The 19,238-nt window shown below is 36.5% G+C and overlaps 1 protein-coding gene across 6 annotated transcripts in view; it reads left to right on the top strand.

The window, feature by feature from the left end:
- Positions 1–19,238, top strand: part of atp11b (ATPase phospholipid transporting 11B (putative)) — a 56,740-nt gene that overhangs the window by 8,070 nt on the left and 29,432 nt on the right. For all 6 annotated transcript variants that reach the window (XR_002753284.1, XM_023339690.1, XM_023339689.1 and 3 more), the window contains exons 2-17: positions 2,007–2,123; positions 2,749–2,838; positions 5,043–5,123; positions 5,439–5,546; positions 6,624–6,752; positions 8,796–8,899; positions 9,778–9,825; positions 11,143–11,207; positions 11,725–11,806; positions 11,881–12,031; positions 12,748–12,945; positions 14,999–15,157; positions 15,912–16,096; positions 18,206–18,274; positions 18,926–18,999; positions 19,112–19,215. Coding sequence is in view for 5 of the 6 variants with exons in the window: in XM_023339690.1 (XP_023195458.1) it covers positions 2,007–2,123; positions 2,749–2,838; positions 5,043–5,123; positions 5,439–5,546; positions 6,624–6,752; positions 8,796–8,899; positions 9,778–9,825; positions 11,143–11,207; positions 11,725–11,806; positions 11,881–12,031; positions 12,748–12,945; positions 14,999–15,157; positions 15,912–16,096; positions 18,206–18,274; positions 18,926–18,999; positions 19,112–19,215 (1,764 nt within the window). In the remaining variant the exon portion in view is untranslated. The remainder of the gene's footprint in view (positions 1–2,006; positions 2,124–2,748; positions 2,839–5,042; positions 5,124–5,438; positions 5,547–6,623; positions 6,753–8,795; positions 8,900–9,777; positions 9,826–11,142; positions 11,208–11,724; positions 11,807–11,880; positions 12,032–12,747; positions 12,946–14,998; positions 15,158–15,911; positions 16,097–18,205; positions 18,275–18,925; positions 19,000–19,111; positions 19,216–19,238) is intronic.

Below are 19,238 nucleotides of genomic sequence, written 5' to 3'. Positions count from 1 at the left end.
GACACCTTTAAAACAAAATGTCATTATTTACCAAATGACACTTCATGACAACACTTACGGAGACTCCTCCATGTTTGTGATGTCAGTTTTATGCTCACCCCCTCAAATAAAGTGTTACCTGTAACACTAACCAGGAAGTCACTGTTTCAGCAACTTTGCAGTTTTCTGGAAGTTTGCTCCAGATTAGAGGAGTCTAATGTCAGCCGCTGATTGCTGCTTCTCTATATTTGGTTCTGGTTCTGGGGGCGCAGAGCGGACCAGAACCAGAAGACCTGGGCGGTCCGGAGTGTTGCTATGACAACGACGGCGGCTCTTTCATGCGTTTTGGTGCCAAGCCGTTCAGTTTATTTCACAACTTCCCTTTGAAATCCAACAGCATCAATTGCAGGTTCTTCAAAAACAGAAACTCTGGTGTCCAAAGTAAATCATGAGTCCCAAGCGCCTCAGCCTTCGAGTTCAGCTTCATCTTAAATTGAGCCTTTCCTGTGAATCACCCGCAGCAGTCCCCAGCACAGAGGCGAATCAGGTACATCAGTCTCAGTGTAGGTCATTCATAACCAGGATGTTACTCTGCGTAGCTTTTTTTATTCTTTTATGCAAGTCTTATCATTTAGGAAGCTGTTTCTTTACTGCTCTTTAGAGACTTTAGAGTTCTGACCAGATGAGAAATTTCTGCAAATCACTGATCCAAAGTAAAAACTGGGAGATGCCGTTTGCCATCAATAATTTTATTACCTGTGTTGGTTTGGTGAGACCAGATGAATCAACTAATTTATAAACTTCATTTTCTAATTAACTAGAAAATGCAGACTGAAGAAAGAAAGCCAAATTGCTCAAAGGACAACACAGTCAGAGCAGTAATTAGGCCAAAACTGTAGAAAATATATTTACATTTTGCGGAAATGTTTTACCCGAAACTCAGCTGGCGTAGTTTTGGCTTTACCTGGATCGAATTCAGTAAAAAAAAAAAACTAATTTCAAGCACCAATTTAGAGATGCACCGATCCAATATTTATATCCGTATTGATTCCATATTGAAAAAATTCTATACCGGGTATTGGAGACAATGTACCTGATCTATAAGTGCAGATCTATCCAGCCTTATTCTACGCTTTGTGCTCTGAGCGACGTCATGCCTTTTTTATTTATTTTACATCATATCTAGAATTCCTAATTTTACATTCTGAACCATTTGAAGTTTGTTGCTGTTTATTTTCACGTTTGACCAAAGTAGTCAACCTGTTGTTTTTGTCAGTTTCCGTTTCTTTATTTGTTTTTGCATTTCCTGTTTTGCTGCTAAGTGAGCTGACTGAACAAATTAAAGATGTTTTCACGTTTGACCAAACTGGAGAAGCTGTCGGTGTGTTTAAGGGAGCTGTACCGGTGCAGTTATCATATTTATGTCTGTGTTTGCAAAACAAACCAAAAACATTTCAAGTTAATTCAGCTGTTGTTTTTTTTATCGAATACTAAACTTCACATATCAGTAAAAGTAGATCGGTTCCTCCTTAATCAAACTATGAATCTGTTAAACCAAATATTTGGCATCAGATCAGCCATGTGCTGTAATTATGCTAAGGCAAGCAGGAAGTGCTGAGATTTTCACATGTTGATGCTAGAAGTATTTTTAACTGGAGATTCATCTTTTGCTACAAATGATTTTACTAAAGGAATTCATTTTAGGCAGTAAAATGTTTATTTTCTTATTTAAAAAAGAAACTGGATTATTAGTGTGTTTCTAATAATGTATATACATAGCTAAAACAGTTAAATGAATAATTTGCTGCAAAAATAAAATAAATTAGTTTACACTGTAATTTTGTAGCCATTGTTTCTGTTTTGCCCTTTCCTGTGGTATGGCTCTGATTAAAATATAATCGTTGTGTATTTCGTAACTCTTACTGCTAGCTGCTGTGTTTGTTCTGTGTTTTAACATCTACATGTTCATGCCGTAGGAACAACCAGAGTAAGTTGTTTTCTCCTCCCTTCTGTCTCTGTTTTCTCAGGGCTTTGACCCTCCTCATCAAAGTGACACCAGGACTGTTTATGTAGCAAACCGTTTCCCTGAGCATGGCCATTACATACCGCAGCGCTTCGCAGACAACAGAATCATCTCATCCAAGGTATCAGAATCTGTTACAGCCATAAATATTAGCATTTCGGAGGACCAACCGTTCTTAGTCAATTAGCTTTTCTGATTCAGACTGTTAAACTATCCTTTAGCGTAAGCTAGTCTCTGACATGGTCCCTTTTTTAAGCTTAGCTTTGTTTTTAAGCTTAGCTTTGTTACTGTATTCTGGTTTGTTGTTTTTTCCATGTCATAAACAGTATAAACTGAAAAAATATTTTATTTCCTTCAGTATAAGTTGGTTTAAGTTGATTTTATTTTATTTTGCCTCAGCAGCTCCGGTAAAGGAACGAATGATCCAGGGCAATCTCCAATGTGGAATTAATTAGCCTGTAGTTTGATTTAAAGTGAATGTTTCCAGCTTTATTTGGTGACAGCTGAGCAAAGCGCAAACAAAAGGCTTGTGTGTTGGAAAGTGAATTAGTCCGGACTGTCCAGACTGTCTGCTTGCTGCCAACAGACTGTGATTTTTCATGTCTGATCTATTTACCTATTTTGATTTTAACAGGAAAAGATTTTGAAAATGTTAAATGCTGTGCTGGAAGAGTAATTTAAAGTGTATTTTGGATTATTTTTGATGTAATCCAGATATAAAAACCTTTTTATTTTTTCTTTCTCAGTACACAATCTGGAATTTTGTCCCCAAGAATTTGTTCGAGCAGTTTCGCAGGATAGCGAACTTCTATTTCCTCATCATCTTCCTTGTGCAGGTAAATTCACACATCGGTTCAGCGAGTGCATGATTTCCTCTGTCAGCTGGTGATGAGTCATGTGTGACCTCAGCTCCTCTGCTGCTCATATTTACGTGTGGGCGTGTGTGTGTGTGTGTGTGTTTGTGCATCAGTAGACGTGTCATTAACTCTGAGGACCTGGAGGTAGAGATGTCTACCTAGTGTTTTCATTTAATAAACATAAAAAACAAACGCTGCACCCACATGTTTGGTAATATTTGTGTCGCTGCGTCCGGCCCAAAGCGCCGTGCCTTCACAGCTAATCACTCAGCCTGCGTAGACGATGGATTTGGCTTTCAGATGTTTCTGCTGTGGCCCTGATGCGCCAAAGAAATCAGCTTGGCTTCGTCTCAGGATTTGTCATTTCACCCACTCAAGCTGTCAGTGAAACTGAAGACATCTTGTCCTGAAATCTGAAGGAAAAGAGGGGAGAAGTGAAGGGGATATTTTCTGAAATGGACAGTTTGAGCTTTTTCGGTCAAATTTATCTCCAAGGGATTCCTAGAAACTTAAATTTTTACTCTGAAAAGCAAAAAAAAAATGTAGTTAGCATTAGGGATATTACGATCAGGTTTTTTTGCTTTCGATACCGATCACCCATGAGGCCGATCTCTGCCGATCACCGATCTTTGCCCATCACCTGAATTGGTTTATGATTTTTTGAATTAGGTATAACTGCTGCTATGTGATCTGTCAAAATTAAAAGAATTATCTGGTTATCTGGCTGATCTGCAACATTTCCAGTTTTCTGAAACTTGCAAATAAGTTTTTGATTTATTGCTCTTTGGCTGACCACACACAAACAGATTTCATTCACCAGCATTCAAAGGTCAGATGGGAAATCTCGCTAAATCTCGAGACCAAAAGTGAGCTCAGAGTAAACAAACATGGCTGACCGGGAAGAAGTGACGGCGAGAAAACCCCCCGATACAAAGACGTTGCCAACGTCCACCGACTTTTCCGACGTGTCATGGCAGCAGTTTTATTTTATAAATCCCTCCATGTTTCAGCCAAATGGCAGAACATTCAGGATTCAGAAGAATAGATTAAAGTCCCGCCTGAATGCATGCGACTAGTTTCTCCATACCGGAGCCATTTTGAAGACTTTTGTACCAAGCAGTTGTTTTTGGGCATGTGCACCGACTGATGGCACCCTTTGAATTTCATTGTCCTTGTGACAATGACAATAAAGATTTATTTTGTCTTATCTTATCTTATCTAAATACATTTCACTGAGTGTGTTCATTCATTACTTTCCATCCTGGATATCTGTGGTCTGATTTCTTTACATGGGTAGATTGAATGGGTTGTTACTAAACAACATCTGATGATGATTTCATGTCAAATCCACTATTAGGAACATGTTTACTTAGAAAATAAAATAGAAATGATACATTCAACACTTATTTTACACCTTCCAGATCTTTTTAATGTAAAAGTGGAGATATGTGCAGTATTTAAGAACATTACATTGTCATATAATTAAAAAACTAACATAAAACACACATTTGTTTACACCACTGTATGCAGACAATTCAATAATCAAGGAAGTGTTAGAAAAATGTATCAGAAACTGATAACACTAGCTTTGCAGGAAATTAAATAAGAGCTGGAGGTCGAGCAGCTCTGAAGAACCAGACGTGTGTCAAACTCACAACCAGTATTTTTTTTTTTTTTTCCAGTCGCCTTCACTCTCCATTTCCTGTTTCATAAACCACCTTCATGCGCCCAGGACAGACGACTTTAAAAGCTAAACAAAAATCCTAGCCAAGGTTTTACATTTTCACTTACAGCTGAACTGTCACATTATTTTAGAAATTCACTTGAATTTAAAATCTAAAATCTCTTTATTTAAAATCTAATGATATTTTAGATCACTATATTTAAAGTGTTCCAACTGTTGTTTTTGTTGGGACATTTGACTCGGCTGTGACCTCTTCAAAGACTTTAAGAAAGCAGAGTATAAACATATGCATGTGTGACCACTTCCTCAGCTGTGCAAGTTAACACTTGAGGGAAGTTTGTAGAGATTTCCTGTTTGATGCGGCAGCCGCTGCTTCTCTTGCATGTCTGGCTCATTTCTCTGTGAAAGAACACGCCCACCTCCGCTCCAATGACAGCGGCTCGCTGCTCTGCGGCTCCGTTCGCGTCTCCACTCCCATCATCTCTCTGTCTCTTTGCAGTTAATGATAGACACTCCAACTTCCCCAGTTACCAGCGGGCTGCCTCTCTTCTTTGTGATCACAGTTACAGCTATTAAACAGGTGAGAACAGAAGTAAACATTCGCTTCCTCTTGCTTGTGCCGAAAATGTGGAACTAAAACCAAGGTGCTTTATTTCACTATATTATTTGGTCTAGTTTCTTGTTTAAATATTTTAGTACACTTAAAATGAGGAACAAATAAGTAACAAATTTTGCTGGACAGTAAATTGTCCCAGAAGTTATCGCGATAAGTGATAATATAATGATAGCGATACAATAATGGAAGAACACATTCTGAAATATGAATAAACTTTAAATTCTATTAAACCTTTAGGAACTGTTAAATATGCTGAAGTTACTTTTCTTTTTTCCGCAGGGCTACGAGGACTGGCTGAGGCACAAAGCGGACAACGAGGTGAACGGAGCTCCAGTGTTTGTGGTTCGCAGTGGGAGTCTGGTCCAGACAAGATCCAAAAATATCAGGGTGAGGCTGCAAAAAAAACATAACAAATATTTTTTATACCATTTATTTAAGTTGAGGTTCTGGTTCTGGTCTCCTTTGTATCCACAGAACCAGAACCAAACAGGGAGAAGCAGCATTCAATTTTTATGCTCCACTAATGTGGATCAAATTTCCAGAAAACTGCAAAACATCTGAAGCACTGACTCCCGTTAAAGGGGCAGTATTATGTAAAGTTAACTTTTCTGAGCTTTGCATCATGTTATGATGTTATTCCCTCATCATTAAGCAGACCTGGAGTCTGTTTATGGACTCTCCATGGCAACCATTCAGCTGTGCAAAACACCTGGATGGCCCTAGCTCCGCCTTCAAGGCTCAGCTCCTTCAGACTAGCCAGCAGCAATTAGCAAACAGCTGGTGTAACTGCTGAGCTCATTATAGGAGCTACTGCTCAGAGTAATGCTGGTCAAAAGGTTAAAGGGTTAATAGAGGAGCCATCTTGGTATGACTTCCTGAAGGCAGAGTTTCAGACAAAGCAGGAGCTTCTTAAAGAGACAGAGGCCCGTTTTCAAGGAGTTAAATTATGAAGTAAAGTTTGTTTTAATTTGTGTTTCATATATACAGTATTTTTATAACAAATGAAGGCGACATAGTTACTTTATGATGTTATAAAATGTCACTATGTGGCTGGAAAATACATAACACTGCCCCTTTAAATCAAATCATGCTTTTGATTTAGATTAACTAGAACACAGACTAACTTTAGTCTGGATTATAATTTTATCACTTTATTTTGCCAGCGAAATGTAATGTTTTTTGTTCTGATTTGATCATTTAGATAATTTTTTATTTGTCTTTTCATTAGTCAACATTTTAGGTGAAACATTTTGCCTTTATATTATCTGTTAAAATACTTCTAATAATAAAAGCTAAAAGATTTGTGCAACAGGATTGAATCTTTGTAAACTATCGATGTATTTATTGTGATTTATGATACTGCAACACATTTCAACAGCACAACAGTGCAATAAACAACCTTTCTCAGTAAAAATATGGGATAGCACCAACCTTTGTTGTTGTTTTTTAACTCTACATGTTCAGGTTGGGGACATTGTCCGTGTTGCTAAGGATGAGACGTTCCCAGCTGACCTGGTGCTGCTGTCGTCGGATCGTGCGGACGGCACCTGTCACATCACCACAGCCAGCCTTGATGGAGAAACCAACCTTAAGGTTTGTTTGCAGACTGTAATCAAATCAACATCTTTGCATGCACGCCTCTGCGTCCTTCAGTGCCATTCAAATGGACGGGTCCGTCTCCTGGCAAACAAGTGTGGGAACACGAACGTGTTATTCCGGTGTTTCAAAATAAAACATCACTTATAGAGTTCAGGTGATTTAGGTTTTAGTCTGTAACTCAGTAGTGTTCATGATCTTCATCCTCCAGATTCATTTAATGCTCAAAACACAAACAACACTCGCATGTTTTTGTGGAAAAGCACAAAATCTTCAGTGTAAAACATAAAATGTCTAGTTTTTTTAAATGATGCTTCAATAAATGTATAATATCATCATCAGCACAAAAAGACGGCAAAATCTAGAATATAAACAGAGTAAATGTAATTTCTAGGCTTAATCACTGCAAAAACACAAAATCGTACCCAGTATTTTTGTACACTTTCTAGTGTAAATATTTTTAGTATATTTAAAATAAGACAAAACTAATTTACAAGTAACTTTTCAGCAACATATAGGAGCTTGTTTTCAGTAAATAATCGTTAATATTGATAAAAGAAGTTCCCGTTTCACTGGCAGATTATTTCACTAGTAAGATATTTTTCCATGTTATAAGAGAAATAATCTGCTAATGGAAATAACACTTTTTAAAATCAATATTAGGGAATTATTTACTTAGAATAAACTCCTAATCTTGCTGAAAAATTAGCTGTAAGTTAGTTTAGTCTTATTTCAAGTCTATTAAGATATTTGCATTAGAAATATTTGGTAACATTTTGCGTTTTTTGCAGAGTGCCGGTCTGTTCTTCACTCTGTTCAGATGATCTTTGAGCCTCTCTTACCTTTTATCTCGATCTTTAATGACCAGCAACTCCTTCATACAGTCGATTAGATGCAGAGTTAAGTCATGTGATCCTCATGTGATCGAAGAACATAAATAGATAAATTATCTAAAGGAAGCTTCAGTTAGTTGTTTATGTGTGATTTGTTTGATTTTTAGTGTAATGCATTGAGATGTCAGCATCTGTAGCTGAACTTTGGAGGAGGAAAGTCCAGAATGCTGAAATGTCAGATTATAAAGATACGTTTGAAATGAAGTCATGTTGAAATGAAACGTGTAAGAACTAGAAATTAAAGTTTTTATTTTCCATTTTACTTATAGAGCAAAATGTTTTTTAAAGAAACATATTGTTTTTTATAGAAAGAAACAATATGTTTACCTGCACAGTATGAACAGATAAAATCAAGACGACGACAAACATCTTGGCAGCGTTTCCAATAACAGAAAAAAGTCGTTATGTTTGTGGCTAATTGCTTAGAAGGAGAGAAGGAAGTTATAGACTTCTGAAAAGTCTCTAAATTAAGCAACAAAGTTAAGTTGGCAGCAGTGAGATTATTAATCCAGACGCCAGTCATCTCTCAAAAGAGCAGCGGCAGATTTTCAGACTTTTTCAGAGGAAAGTAAGATCAGTTCCACATGAAATTATTGGCTGATCGCCGATTTAAAGGAACCGATTAGGACCGATCGATCTGTTCAAATCTATTTATACTGTTCTTTCTTATTTATACCATGTCTACTTTAATACGTTTTAGTATTTATATGCACACATAAACTCTTTTTGAAACAGTTAAACAAATCAGTGTTTTGTTTAACTGTAGGCCACAATTACACATCTTACTGGACAATAAATTGTTCCAGAAATTACTCCTATATATGATAATATTTGTTGTTATGAGACTATTTTCAAGTAATATTGATAATTGCATAATAATGCAAGTTCACCCTCTCCAACAAACTTTAATTTTGTACAGAATTGGGAGACATAGTCCAAAATAAAACACAAAAACATTCAATAAAAAGTAAATAGAAACCACACACAACTGAAACCATAAATAAAATGGATTCTGATGCCTATAAAGTTTTTACTTCACAAAAACAAAAACTTTTTTCATGTTATTTGTTAGTTGTCAATATGCTTATATATTTATTCAAAAGCTTCTCTAATTTTACATCAATATTAAACTTTGTTTTGCTTGTAGACCCATTTTTCTGTGCCAGAGACGTCGGTGTGTCAGTCGGTGTCCCAGCTGGAGGCCTTGCACGCCGTGGTGGAGTGTCAGCAGCCGGAGGCCGACCTCTACAGGTAATTACGCTTTTATTTACACGTCATTATAAACGTAATCTATAGTATTTTATTTATACGTCATTCTGCAGGTAATCTATGCTTTTATTTATACATTTTAAACGTAATCTACGCTTTTATCCACACACCATTCTACTAGTGATGCACCGATTGCAGTTTTAATCGCTGATTACCGATCTTTAAAAAGCCTGACCTGCTGATCTCGATTTTGGCCGTTACCAATTTTTGAAAAAGTAAAAAAAAAAAAAAAAAAATCAAACCCGCTTAATACCCGGTGGATGCTAAAATTAGATCTTTTCTTTTTTTTTTTTACCCCTCCAGGGGGTCTTTTGTGGGCTCTAGTGTCCCTTATACGACAGTAGGCTGACAGGAAACGGGGAAGACATGCGGCAAATATCGTCGGGTCCAGGAGTCGAACCCACGACGGCCGCGTCGAGGACTGAAGGCCTCCAAATACGGGTCGCGCTAACCCCTACTCCACCACGGCACGCCCAAAATTAGATCATTTCTAAACATCTGCTGCAGCTCTTACAATATTAAATAAGTGTAAACATGCAATTTCTAATCAGTGTATCCAAATACAAAAGCCTTATGATAGTAACCTGCTGCTGTGCATATAAGCTTTAATGCTAATTGGTTTCTGTGTTTATTTACTCAGTAGAAACTGAGATTGATTACATGAAATGTATTTATTCACTAATATGTTTGTCTTTATTAGTTCATGGTCAGGCGGTTTATTTAAATGTTTGTTTAAATGTTAAAGTGAAACAATTTCAAAAGGCCTTTCATGTTGCTTTATAAATAGTTATTTTTCCTCAGGTTGTATTTTTTTTATTTGCGTTTCCACTCAGTGGTAAAATGTGTTTTCTGTCTTCCAGGTTTGTTGGACGTGTAACCATCACGCAGCAAGGCGAAGAGATCGTCCGGTAAGTTTTATCCAGTTACTTCTCTCTCTAAAGTTCAACACATCAACGGATCTTATTTCCTTAACTGGTTCTAATCATGGATCTGCAGGTGGAAAGTCTTTATTTTTTATTGTAATAGATGCAAAAAAATAACAAAATAACAAAGTGCTCCTGTCATTTTCTGTTCTATAAACATCTGAACTAATTACTGTTATATATTTGAGTTAATTGAAAACAAGATGGAGGTTAAAGAAACAAATTAGGACAAATGTAGAAAATCCTTCGGTTTTTTTTGGATTCTAAAGAACCTGCTTCATATTTTACTCATTTGTGCTAAAGTCCTGAGAAAAAACAAACTAAACCATAATTGTCAGTTTAGACGTCAAAGTTAACCACAAACTGTTGGCCCAGATCAGCCTGATTGGTCTACTGTATTTCTATTAATGTCCAATTTATTGTACCAGCAGGAAATTATAAAATAAATCAAAATAAGACTGAGATTAGGTTGATTGCTACTACAGCTTGTATCTTGTAATTGTGCTTTTTATTAATATGCTAAATTAACATTATGATGCAGTAGAGATAAGTTAAAAACATTAAGCATCTCGGTATATTTGGCCCAAAATAATTGATAAAAACAACATCTAAGATTAAGTGATTGCTTTGATGCATTTTAATGCTTTTGGAAGAGGAGACACTGAAAACCTCAAAGGAAAAATAAATGTGTTAATTAAAATGTAAGAAAAAGAACATTTTTAATACCGCCACAGCATGTTTTAGTGTGGGTCATAAAATGTTTGCACGTTTGGCAAAAATATGGCCAGATTTCTACTCCTTCAGGTGAAGACAGAAATCATTTTCTGAGTCGTCTGTAGTTTTGTAGTTTTGTAGTGGGATCTAAATTCATAATCTGTTAAATCATTCTTGATTACATCAACCTGTCCAGCGACTGCAGGTGGAAATTGGCATATTTTTGCTACAACCTGGTGCCACGCATTTATTTCTCCTTTTAAAAGGTTACATAAACAGTAATACACCATCAACTGATAGGAGGAGTTGTCTAAAGTATCGCTTTTAAAAAAACTGATAACAAATTCAATTAGCATCTGTTTGATTTTGCTTAACGTATTTGTAACTTGTTTTTAGTCAAGTCACTCCAACAAAAAGACACTGAGAATAACATCTTTTAAACTCAAATCTGAAGCAGATTCAACACATAAAATTTGCTACAAAATTAGTGCCAGATTAGACCAACATTAAAGATAAATGGGAATACTTGTTTAGAATATCCTCTTTCTAAACCAGTTCTGTGGATTTGTGTTTGTTTTCTTTTTTTAGACCGCTGGGTCCAGAGAACCTGCTGCTGCGAGGGGCCAGGTTGAAAAATACCAAAGAAATATTTGGTGAGTCTGAAAAAGAGAGCAAAAACAAAATACATTGTCCCAGAAAAGAAAAAGCTAAATAAATAACTTTATATATGATCAACATAATATGTCTGAAAGAAAATTCAATATATAGAATATTCACTGGTGGCAGAGGAAAGAAGCAGCTCAACCTCTCACAGCTAGCCAAGCTATTCTGGTGGCTTCAACTAACTCACTCACTCTTTGGTTGCCTAGCAACAACATGCTAGGTAAGAAGCAGCTTCAAGTTCCCCCTAACTCCGGTTACCTAGCAACGGCCTGCTGAGTAACTAGCGCAGCAGCAGCTTCAGGTTTCTCCACAGCGCCTCCTAACTGTTTTAAATAAAAAAACAACCCAGTGGAGAAAAACTGGATGAAACGGGAAAGTTTGGCAATATTTCAGATATTTAAAACAAAAAAACAAAGCAATACTTATCAATATCGACTGATATGAAAGTCTTATTTTGTGAGTGATGTTTTGTTGGTGTAATTACCTGGACCTGCTGTGCTGTTGCAGGTGTGGCCGTTTATACGGGGATGGAATCCAAGATGGCGCTCAACTACAAGTGCAAGTCCCAGAAACGCTCAGCTGTTGAGAAGTATGGCGCTTTCTTTCTGGGGAAGCGTTTCTGTTGGAGGCCCGGTAAACACTGAAACCGCTGTTCCCTGGCAGGTCGATGAACTCCTTCCTGATCATCTACCTGGTCATCCTGCTGTCGGAGGCGATCCTCAGCACCATCCTGAAGTACGCCTGGCAGTCCGAAGACAAGTGGAACGAGCCTTTCTACAACCAGAAGACCGAGCAGGAGAGAAACAGCAGCCCGGTCAGTCTGACCAACCACAGAACGCGTCTATTTTCTACTCTGTTGCTGAAAAGACTCAGTTTCTGACTTTCTTTTCACATTTTCCACTTGTGTGTCACCAAAACAGACCAGACCTGTTTTACTTCTGATTAGATGGCAATCAAACCTCCCAGCACTCAGAGCAGATTCAGTGATAATAAAGTATAAAAACTAGTTTCTAATCATTTTAATGCCCATCTGCCAGTTCTGGTTGCTCACAGACCTGCAGGCTGGCCGTCCCTGTTTGTGGAAGACCCAATATTCAAACAATCATAATTTTTCATTTATTGATTTCAGATTACACTTCAAAGTATTTTTGTTTTCTTTTATAAATAATTGTAGTTACTTTTACTTGCATCTGAAATTTTATTCAAGTTTGAACGTATAAACCTGATTTTTGGTGCTGTTGTCTCATAATCAGTTTTCTTTTTTCACTCCTCACAAACAGTAATTAACTTCATAATAGGAATGATCAGTGATTTTCTTTTTTCTTTCTTTTTTGTTTTCTCATTTTTATTTTTCTTTAGTTTTTCTCTTGTTTTCTCATTCTTTTTATTTCATTTTCTTTTCTCTTTGTTTTGTTTTCCTTTTCTATTTCCTTATTCCTTTTTTCTTTGTTTTTGTTTTCTTTTGTTCTTTCTCAATGCGTCTTTTTATCATGTTTTTAACAAATTAAATTTTCTCTTGTCCTTCTCCAGATCCTTCAGTTCATCTCAGACTTCCTGGCGTTCCTGGTTCTCTACAACTTCATCATTCCCATCTCGCTCTACGTTACTGTGGAGATGCAGAAGTTTCTGGGCTCCTTTTTCATTGGCTGGGATATGGACCTGTACCACGAGGAGAGCAACCAGAAAGCTCAGGTCAACACGTCTGATCTCAATGAGGAGTTGGGACAGGTATGAAAAAGAAAAAAACTAAATTAGAAATGTTTCAATCCAGGATCCCAGTATGTGAATTTTAATATCGGCTGACACCAATGTTTTCCAGTCCATCACTTATTTATTTTAACATTTAGTTTCTTTTAAACCACACATTGTAGAAAATTACAGGACAGCTTCATTTCATACACATCTTTTATTTACATTTTTTAATAAAGGAAAATTGTTATAATCCTCAGAATGATAATTTTTTTTTGACATTGTTCGGTTACAAGGCAAAAACCACAAAACTTTATCAAGTAGTTTTTGGTCAAGTTTCTAGTGTAAATATCTTTGTACATCTGAAATAAGTAAAAAATTAACTTACAAGTAACTTTTCAGCAAGATATATTAACTTGTTTTAAGTAAATAATTCTGTAATTTTGATGAAAAACTTCTAATTTCATTAGATTATTTAATTTGAAACACAGGAAAAATGCTGTTACAAGTGAAATACTTTACCAATTGAATTAACAGTTTTTCATCAAAATTAGGGAATTATTGACTTAAAACAAGCTCCTATATCTTGGTGAAAAGTTACTTGTAAGTTAATTTTAACTTATTTCAAGTGTACTGAAACATTTACATTAAAAACTTGACCAAAAATTATCTGGTCAAAACACAAGAGCATTAAACGCCAACAAGCAATCCTCCCATAAAAGGGCTTCATGGACGTTACCACTTTTCATTGGCTGATGCCCATTCTACGTAGTAGCGCGGCTAGAACGTGCCTGGCCGTCTCACAAACACACCGTTAGCTTCCCGTTAGCTAAGTACAACATAAAGGCAGAACTGATACAACTTCTACACCTTGAAGCCTGTCTGCTACACAGTCTTACGTTAGCTAAACAGATCAATATGCAACGTGTCTGTATCTGACATACACTAAAGATTTTATTTTAGCAGAAAAGGCTTTGGACTAAACTGTTACTCCTGTTAGCCACGTTAGCACCAAGTACAGCTAGTCAATCAACCATCGCTGTGTTCAGGGAAGCGCTGATTAATAATCGAGAAATAAATATCAAGCCTGGAAACTTGATATGTAACGGACTGAATGTTTTGTTTTTAACGTAATCTTTGCTCGTCTTGCGGGGCGCAGGCGGTTGCCACGGTAACAGTTGTGCTTAAACTACAAAGAGAGAGAGAGAGAGAGTAAAAAGGTAGGAGTGGTTTTGAGTTGATCACCTGTTCGGGTTATTTTACCTTTGTTTCCCTTTGCTGTGGCTCATTACAGCCGCTGTAGTTTCTAAACGTTGGATTAATTACCTCTTTCATTTGTGAGTTTACGTCATTCACAACAAACATAAAATAGAACAAATACATTTCATAAAATTTTAACAAACAAATGGCTTCTACCGCGGTAATTATGTGAAATTAAATGAATTATATCCCAACTTCAGAAGATTTATCTTTACCTTTACAGAGCTCTTTGGTTCCTCCTATCAGTCTGTAGCTTCTCATATTGAGGTCAAAGTTCAGATCTACCATAACTGACTGACACCTGCTGGCCTCAGGTTTGCAACCAGTTTGTGACTGAGAAACCAGTAACCTCCTCCCAGATGATGACGTGAACTTGTTAGTTCCTCTGTCTATTTAGTAGCTGATATATTGTGAAAATCCGGTAGAAATGACGCACTAATTTAGTTGTTTATATAGAAACAAGGCTTTGTTTGTGAGACTTGCGGTCACGTGGGTCGGTTGTGGGCGGAGCTTGGTAAGGTCCATTGTTTCGCCGGTCATGATAGTATATTTTGCAGGTGATAAATTGATCCAGAAATTATTGCAATCAAACAATGATATTGTCATTTTGACACAATTTTCAGGTAAGATAATGATAATAATGGTGTAATAATAATGCAAGTTTGTGCTCTCATACAGAACGCACCACACTGCAACTGGAAGACATTTTAAATATCCAAAATAAAACACAACAACCAAAAACAATAAATAACAAGGAAGTAAAAACAACTGAAACCATAAATAAAATGGATTCTGAAGGATTTATTGTGATTTTTGTTTTTTCTCCCTGCAGGTTGAATATTTGTTTACAGACAAGACTGGTACGCTAACAGAAAATGAAATGCAGTTCCGCGAGTGTTCGATAAACGGCATCAAGTACCGGGAGATGAACGGCAAACTGGTACCAGAGGGGATGACGGGGGATTCACCAAGCGGTTCTTCACCTCAGCTGGTAATTCACATCAATAACCGCTGCACAAAGCTGTTTTTATAGCTCCAGTGTAAATATGAAAACTGATTGCATCAAGGCAGAATTTTCCGTCTCTCTGTGCTAAAGTGTCCAGATTTCTCATTGTTTTCATTTAGTCTCATTCAATGAATTAGAATATTATGGAAAAAGTTCATTTATTTCAGTAACTTAAGTCATTGAGATGATTTTTTCATAATGATAATTAGGTATGATATTTAGAATTAGGACATTTTTATTACAGAAATTTGAGCATAATAAAAATTAATTTAAAATCTGCTCACAGGTTATTTTCAAGAGTCACATTTAATCTGACAAAGGAATGTCATCCTAATTTATTATCTCCTAAATAAACAAAAAATATTGTAACCTGGTCCTGATACAAGTCAGAGAAGGGATGATGAAGTAAAAGCTGCATTTTTCAAAATATTTTTGTTTTTAGAAAAGAAAGCGAGAAAAAAAATAATTCAGAAATTGTGTCTGACATAAAAAAAATCTTTGTTTCTAGTTCTTAATCCATGTCAGAATGTTGTGCTAATTTATTCTCTATTCTTTTTGTGTATATGTAGTTTTTTTCTGAATCAGTGACTTAAATATAATTTAGTTAACACATTGTTTATGCAGATTCTGGTTCCCCATCATGGCTGATTAATTTGCACTAAAATAATCTGCTTGTTCTACACAAGTTACAGAACAAGATGTGAAATCTGTCCCTTTTTTCCACCGTGTTTCCGTCCAGATAACTGAGGAGTTATTATTCCTCAAGGCCGTGTCACTGTGTCACACCGTCCAGATCAGCTACAACAAGTCAGAGTCCTGGCTGGGAGGGGATCCGTTCTCCCACACCAACAGTTTCTCCTTCAGCCACATGGAGTACTACGCCTCCTCACCGGATGAGAAGGCGTTGGTTGAGGGAACGAAGAGGTGAACAACTTCAAACTAATCTTTTTTCTAATATTTGCTGCCTTACAGGGGAGAATAATATGTAAAATCAACTTTGTTTGAGCTTCGACCAAGCTTCCTTCTCACAAAGCAGCTGTCCCATACAACTCCCCCAATCGGCTCCTCCAGACTAGTGGCAGCAGCAGTTAGCAAACATCTGATAGAACTGTGCATCTGCTGAGCTCATCGTATGAACTACTTCTCATTGAAACGTTCCTAAGAACTGTTTTAAATGGCATAAAGATGCACTGAAAGTGTCAGAGTAGGAGCTTCTTAAAGAGACAGAGACCAATTTCAAGGCAAATTTCTGTTCACATTTTGCACGTTTTTGTTCTTCTACATCTGCTATAAACATCCCAAACGCTTAAAAAAATTTTTCTGGCAATAAGTTCATGTTTTTTGGTGTCTGGAAAACGAGTCATTTCAAAAATCCTCTCGAATGTTAAGTCACATTCCAGTGGCACTTTGCCGTTACCTAGCAACCCCAGCAAAGCCAAGCACGTTACCTAGCAACAAAAGCTGAACCCAACCACTTTTGGCTGCTGGAAATGAACAAGAGTTTTGTTGTTGACTTACCATCCAGAAACCAGTTACTGCATTCTTGTTGGTTGTGCAGGAGGCTCCATCTCTACTTTTCAAAGATGTACGGCTGTATAATTGCACGTGTTTGAGGCCGTTTTCAGGTGCGAGTGTAAATGTAGAGTTGGGGGGCATGACCAGCAGCAGATTATTTGGATTTAAAGTAACAAGACTCCCTAAAACATTTTATTCTGAAAGGATCAAACTAAAACCTCATTATCTAAGAATGATTTTATGCAAATATGTAATGAACATATTTAGCCCATAACCGATCCTAACCTATTGAATGAAGGATAATATGTTACCCTTAAGTTTGAAATTTATAGCATTTCTGTAAAAACTGACAGTTACCTGATTGTGCTATAAAATTTATTGTGATAAAATATGTGCCTGGAACATTCACAGTGCTGCCCCTTTAAGCCATGAAAGCTTAAAAATATAACCTGGCTTTATATTTATTACCATAATTTGTTTGAAAAATGTTTAGTTTCATCGTAGTTTCTTTTCTTTGCCTTTAAACGAGGCAGCTATGTTGCTAAGGTTAGTAATGTAGACGAAAACACATGATGTCTTTATTTAACTGCCTAAAATGAAATATGTGACTCTTAACCTTCGACATGAAGCCAAACTTCATCCTTTGCCTGCCATTTTTTAAATGTGTCAGATACAAGCAGAGGCTGGAGCTTTTATCGCAGCCTGGTGTTCAGTCACTTGTTCATGTTGGTGCCTGAGAAATTTAATGCAGGCAGTAATTTGTTGGAGAGTCTGGAGACTCGTGCAGCCTGCGGTGGAAACGTATAAATAAATAACGCTTTGTAAAACGGTGCCACCATGTTCAAAGTACCAAAATATTTGAGCTACTAACAGACCCAGTAATTTCACAACAATAGAGAGGAAATATTTTAGAACAAAGTCCGACTGTCTTTTACTAAGCTAAGTATAATAGGTCCAGAATTATGCATACCCCAGGAGCATTTAGGTTTAAATTTGTTTTCATTTAACCAAATAAAAATATAGAATGAGACAAAAAATACAACAATTTTAAAGGAATATTTGTTTTTACTCATGCTTCACGTACTAGTAAATATTATATTATAAAGTTATTTTCATTCTTCTAAATCATAAATGGAAAATTATTTATTGGTACTACAGGAATCAAAACAGTTTTTTTTCTTCACTTGTGTTTTCAATATTTCTTAGAGCTTCAGATCTTTGAAGGTGACAAGCCTCCTTGTCATCACCCTAATTTTTACATTTCAGGACTTTGGCTAAGCCACTTCAAAACTTTTAAAGTACTTCCAGTCACATGACAGCAGGCGTGCAATAATTTTATAATTAATTTACTGACATTTGAAATTGTTGACATTTATTTGGGATAATCATGGCAACCATACTCTCTTTTTTTATTACCTAAAGGCCAGAAACTGTGACCTTGTTCCTCCTGATTGGGATATTTCAAACATTTCTGTCTGTTAATGAGTCTTAGATTAAGTTTTACTGCCTTCTTTTCAGAATTGGCGTGGCGTTCACAGGCTGCAGCGGGGACACCATGGAAATAAATACATTTGGGAAATCTGAAAAGTAAGCCGACGTCTCAAACACACAGCCGATCAAAACGGATCAATTCGGTTTAATTGTACTGCACCAATTCACAACACAGGACGTCTCACGGAAAAAAAGTCAATTTAATCATACAGATCAATCTGCATAAGATCAATATTTTCAGTTTTAAATTTAGATCTGATCTAAGCTTAAAGTTTCTAGGATTTTAATTTTTGTATGTTGTAGGTCTGAAATTGATCGTCAACTAATTTATTAATTTATTAATTGTTAACTGGAGAATAGTCTCAAAAACGGCCTTTTGCTGAAATAACATGTCAGAGCGGTAATGAAGCGAAAACTGCACAGAAACATAAATATTTAGTATTTTAGATACAATAAAAAACATTTGTCTTTGAATATGTTGTACCCAGAACTCCTTAAGTTCCAGTTTTAGCTTCACTCTTTTTAAATTCTGTAAAGCAAATCTAAAGGAATCGTTTTTTATTGGATTTTAGTCAATAATATGTTTATCGATTGGCTTATTTCCATCTTTTAATGTATTTCTAATATCGTACAAAAAGGTTTAAGTGGTTAGATGAAAAATTTGCAGCATGTGCCTTTTTTTACGTATTCGATTAATCGCTGTTTTTGGTCAGATATGGTCAGTAACAACCCGTTTCTTTGCCTCAGGTATAAACTGCTCCATGTGTTGGAGTTTGATCCAAACCGCAGGAGGATGAGCGTCATACTGCAGACTCCCTCAGGTAACGTTAACCTGCTTCAGCCACAAACCGTTAAGAAGACAGGAAAATAACAGACAAGGCAGGGTAATGTGTTTATTAATATGCTTTTGGGTTTTTTTTGTTTCCCTTCAAGGAGGGAAAGTGATTTTCACAAAGGGTGCTGAGTCGGCCGTCTTGCCTTTCGCCACGACTGGAGAGATTGAAAAAACCCGGCTGCATGTGGACGAGTTTGCTTTGGTGAGAAATTATTTTCTCGTTCA

This window comes from Xiphophorus maculatus, chromosome 9 (assembly GCF_002775205.1).
Source record: "Xiphophorus maculatus strain JP 163 A chromosome 9, X_maculatus-5.0-male, whole genome shotgun sequence".
Taxonomy (NCBI): domain Eukaryota; kingdom Metazoa; phylum Chordata; class Actinopteri; order Cyprinodontiformes; family Poeciliidae; genus Xiphophorus; species Xiphophorus maculatus.
Note: the sequence above shows the minus strand (reverse complement) of the source record. Positions and strands in the feature narration are given on the sequence as shown.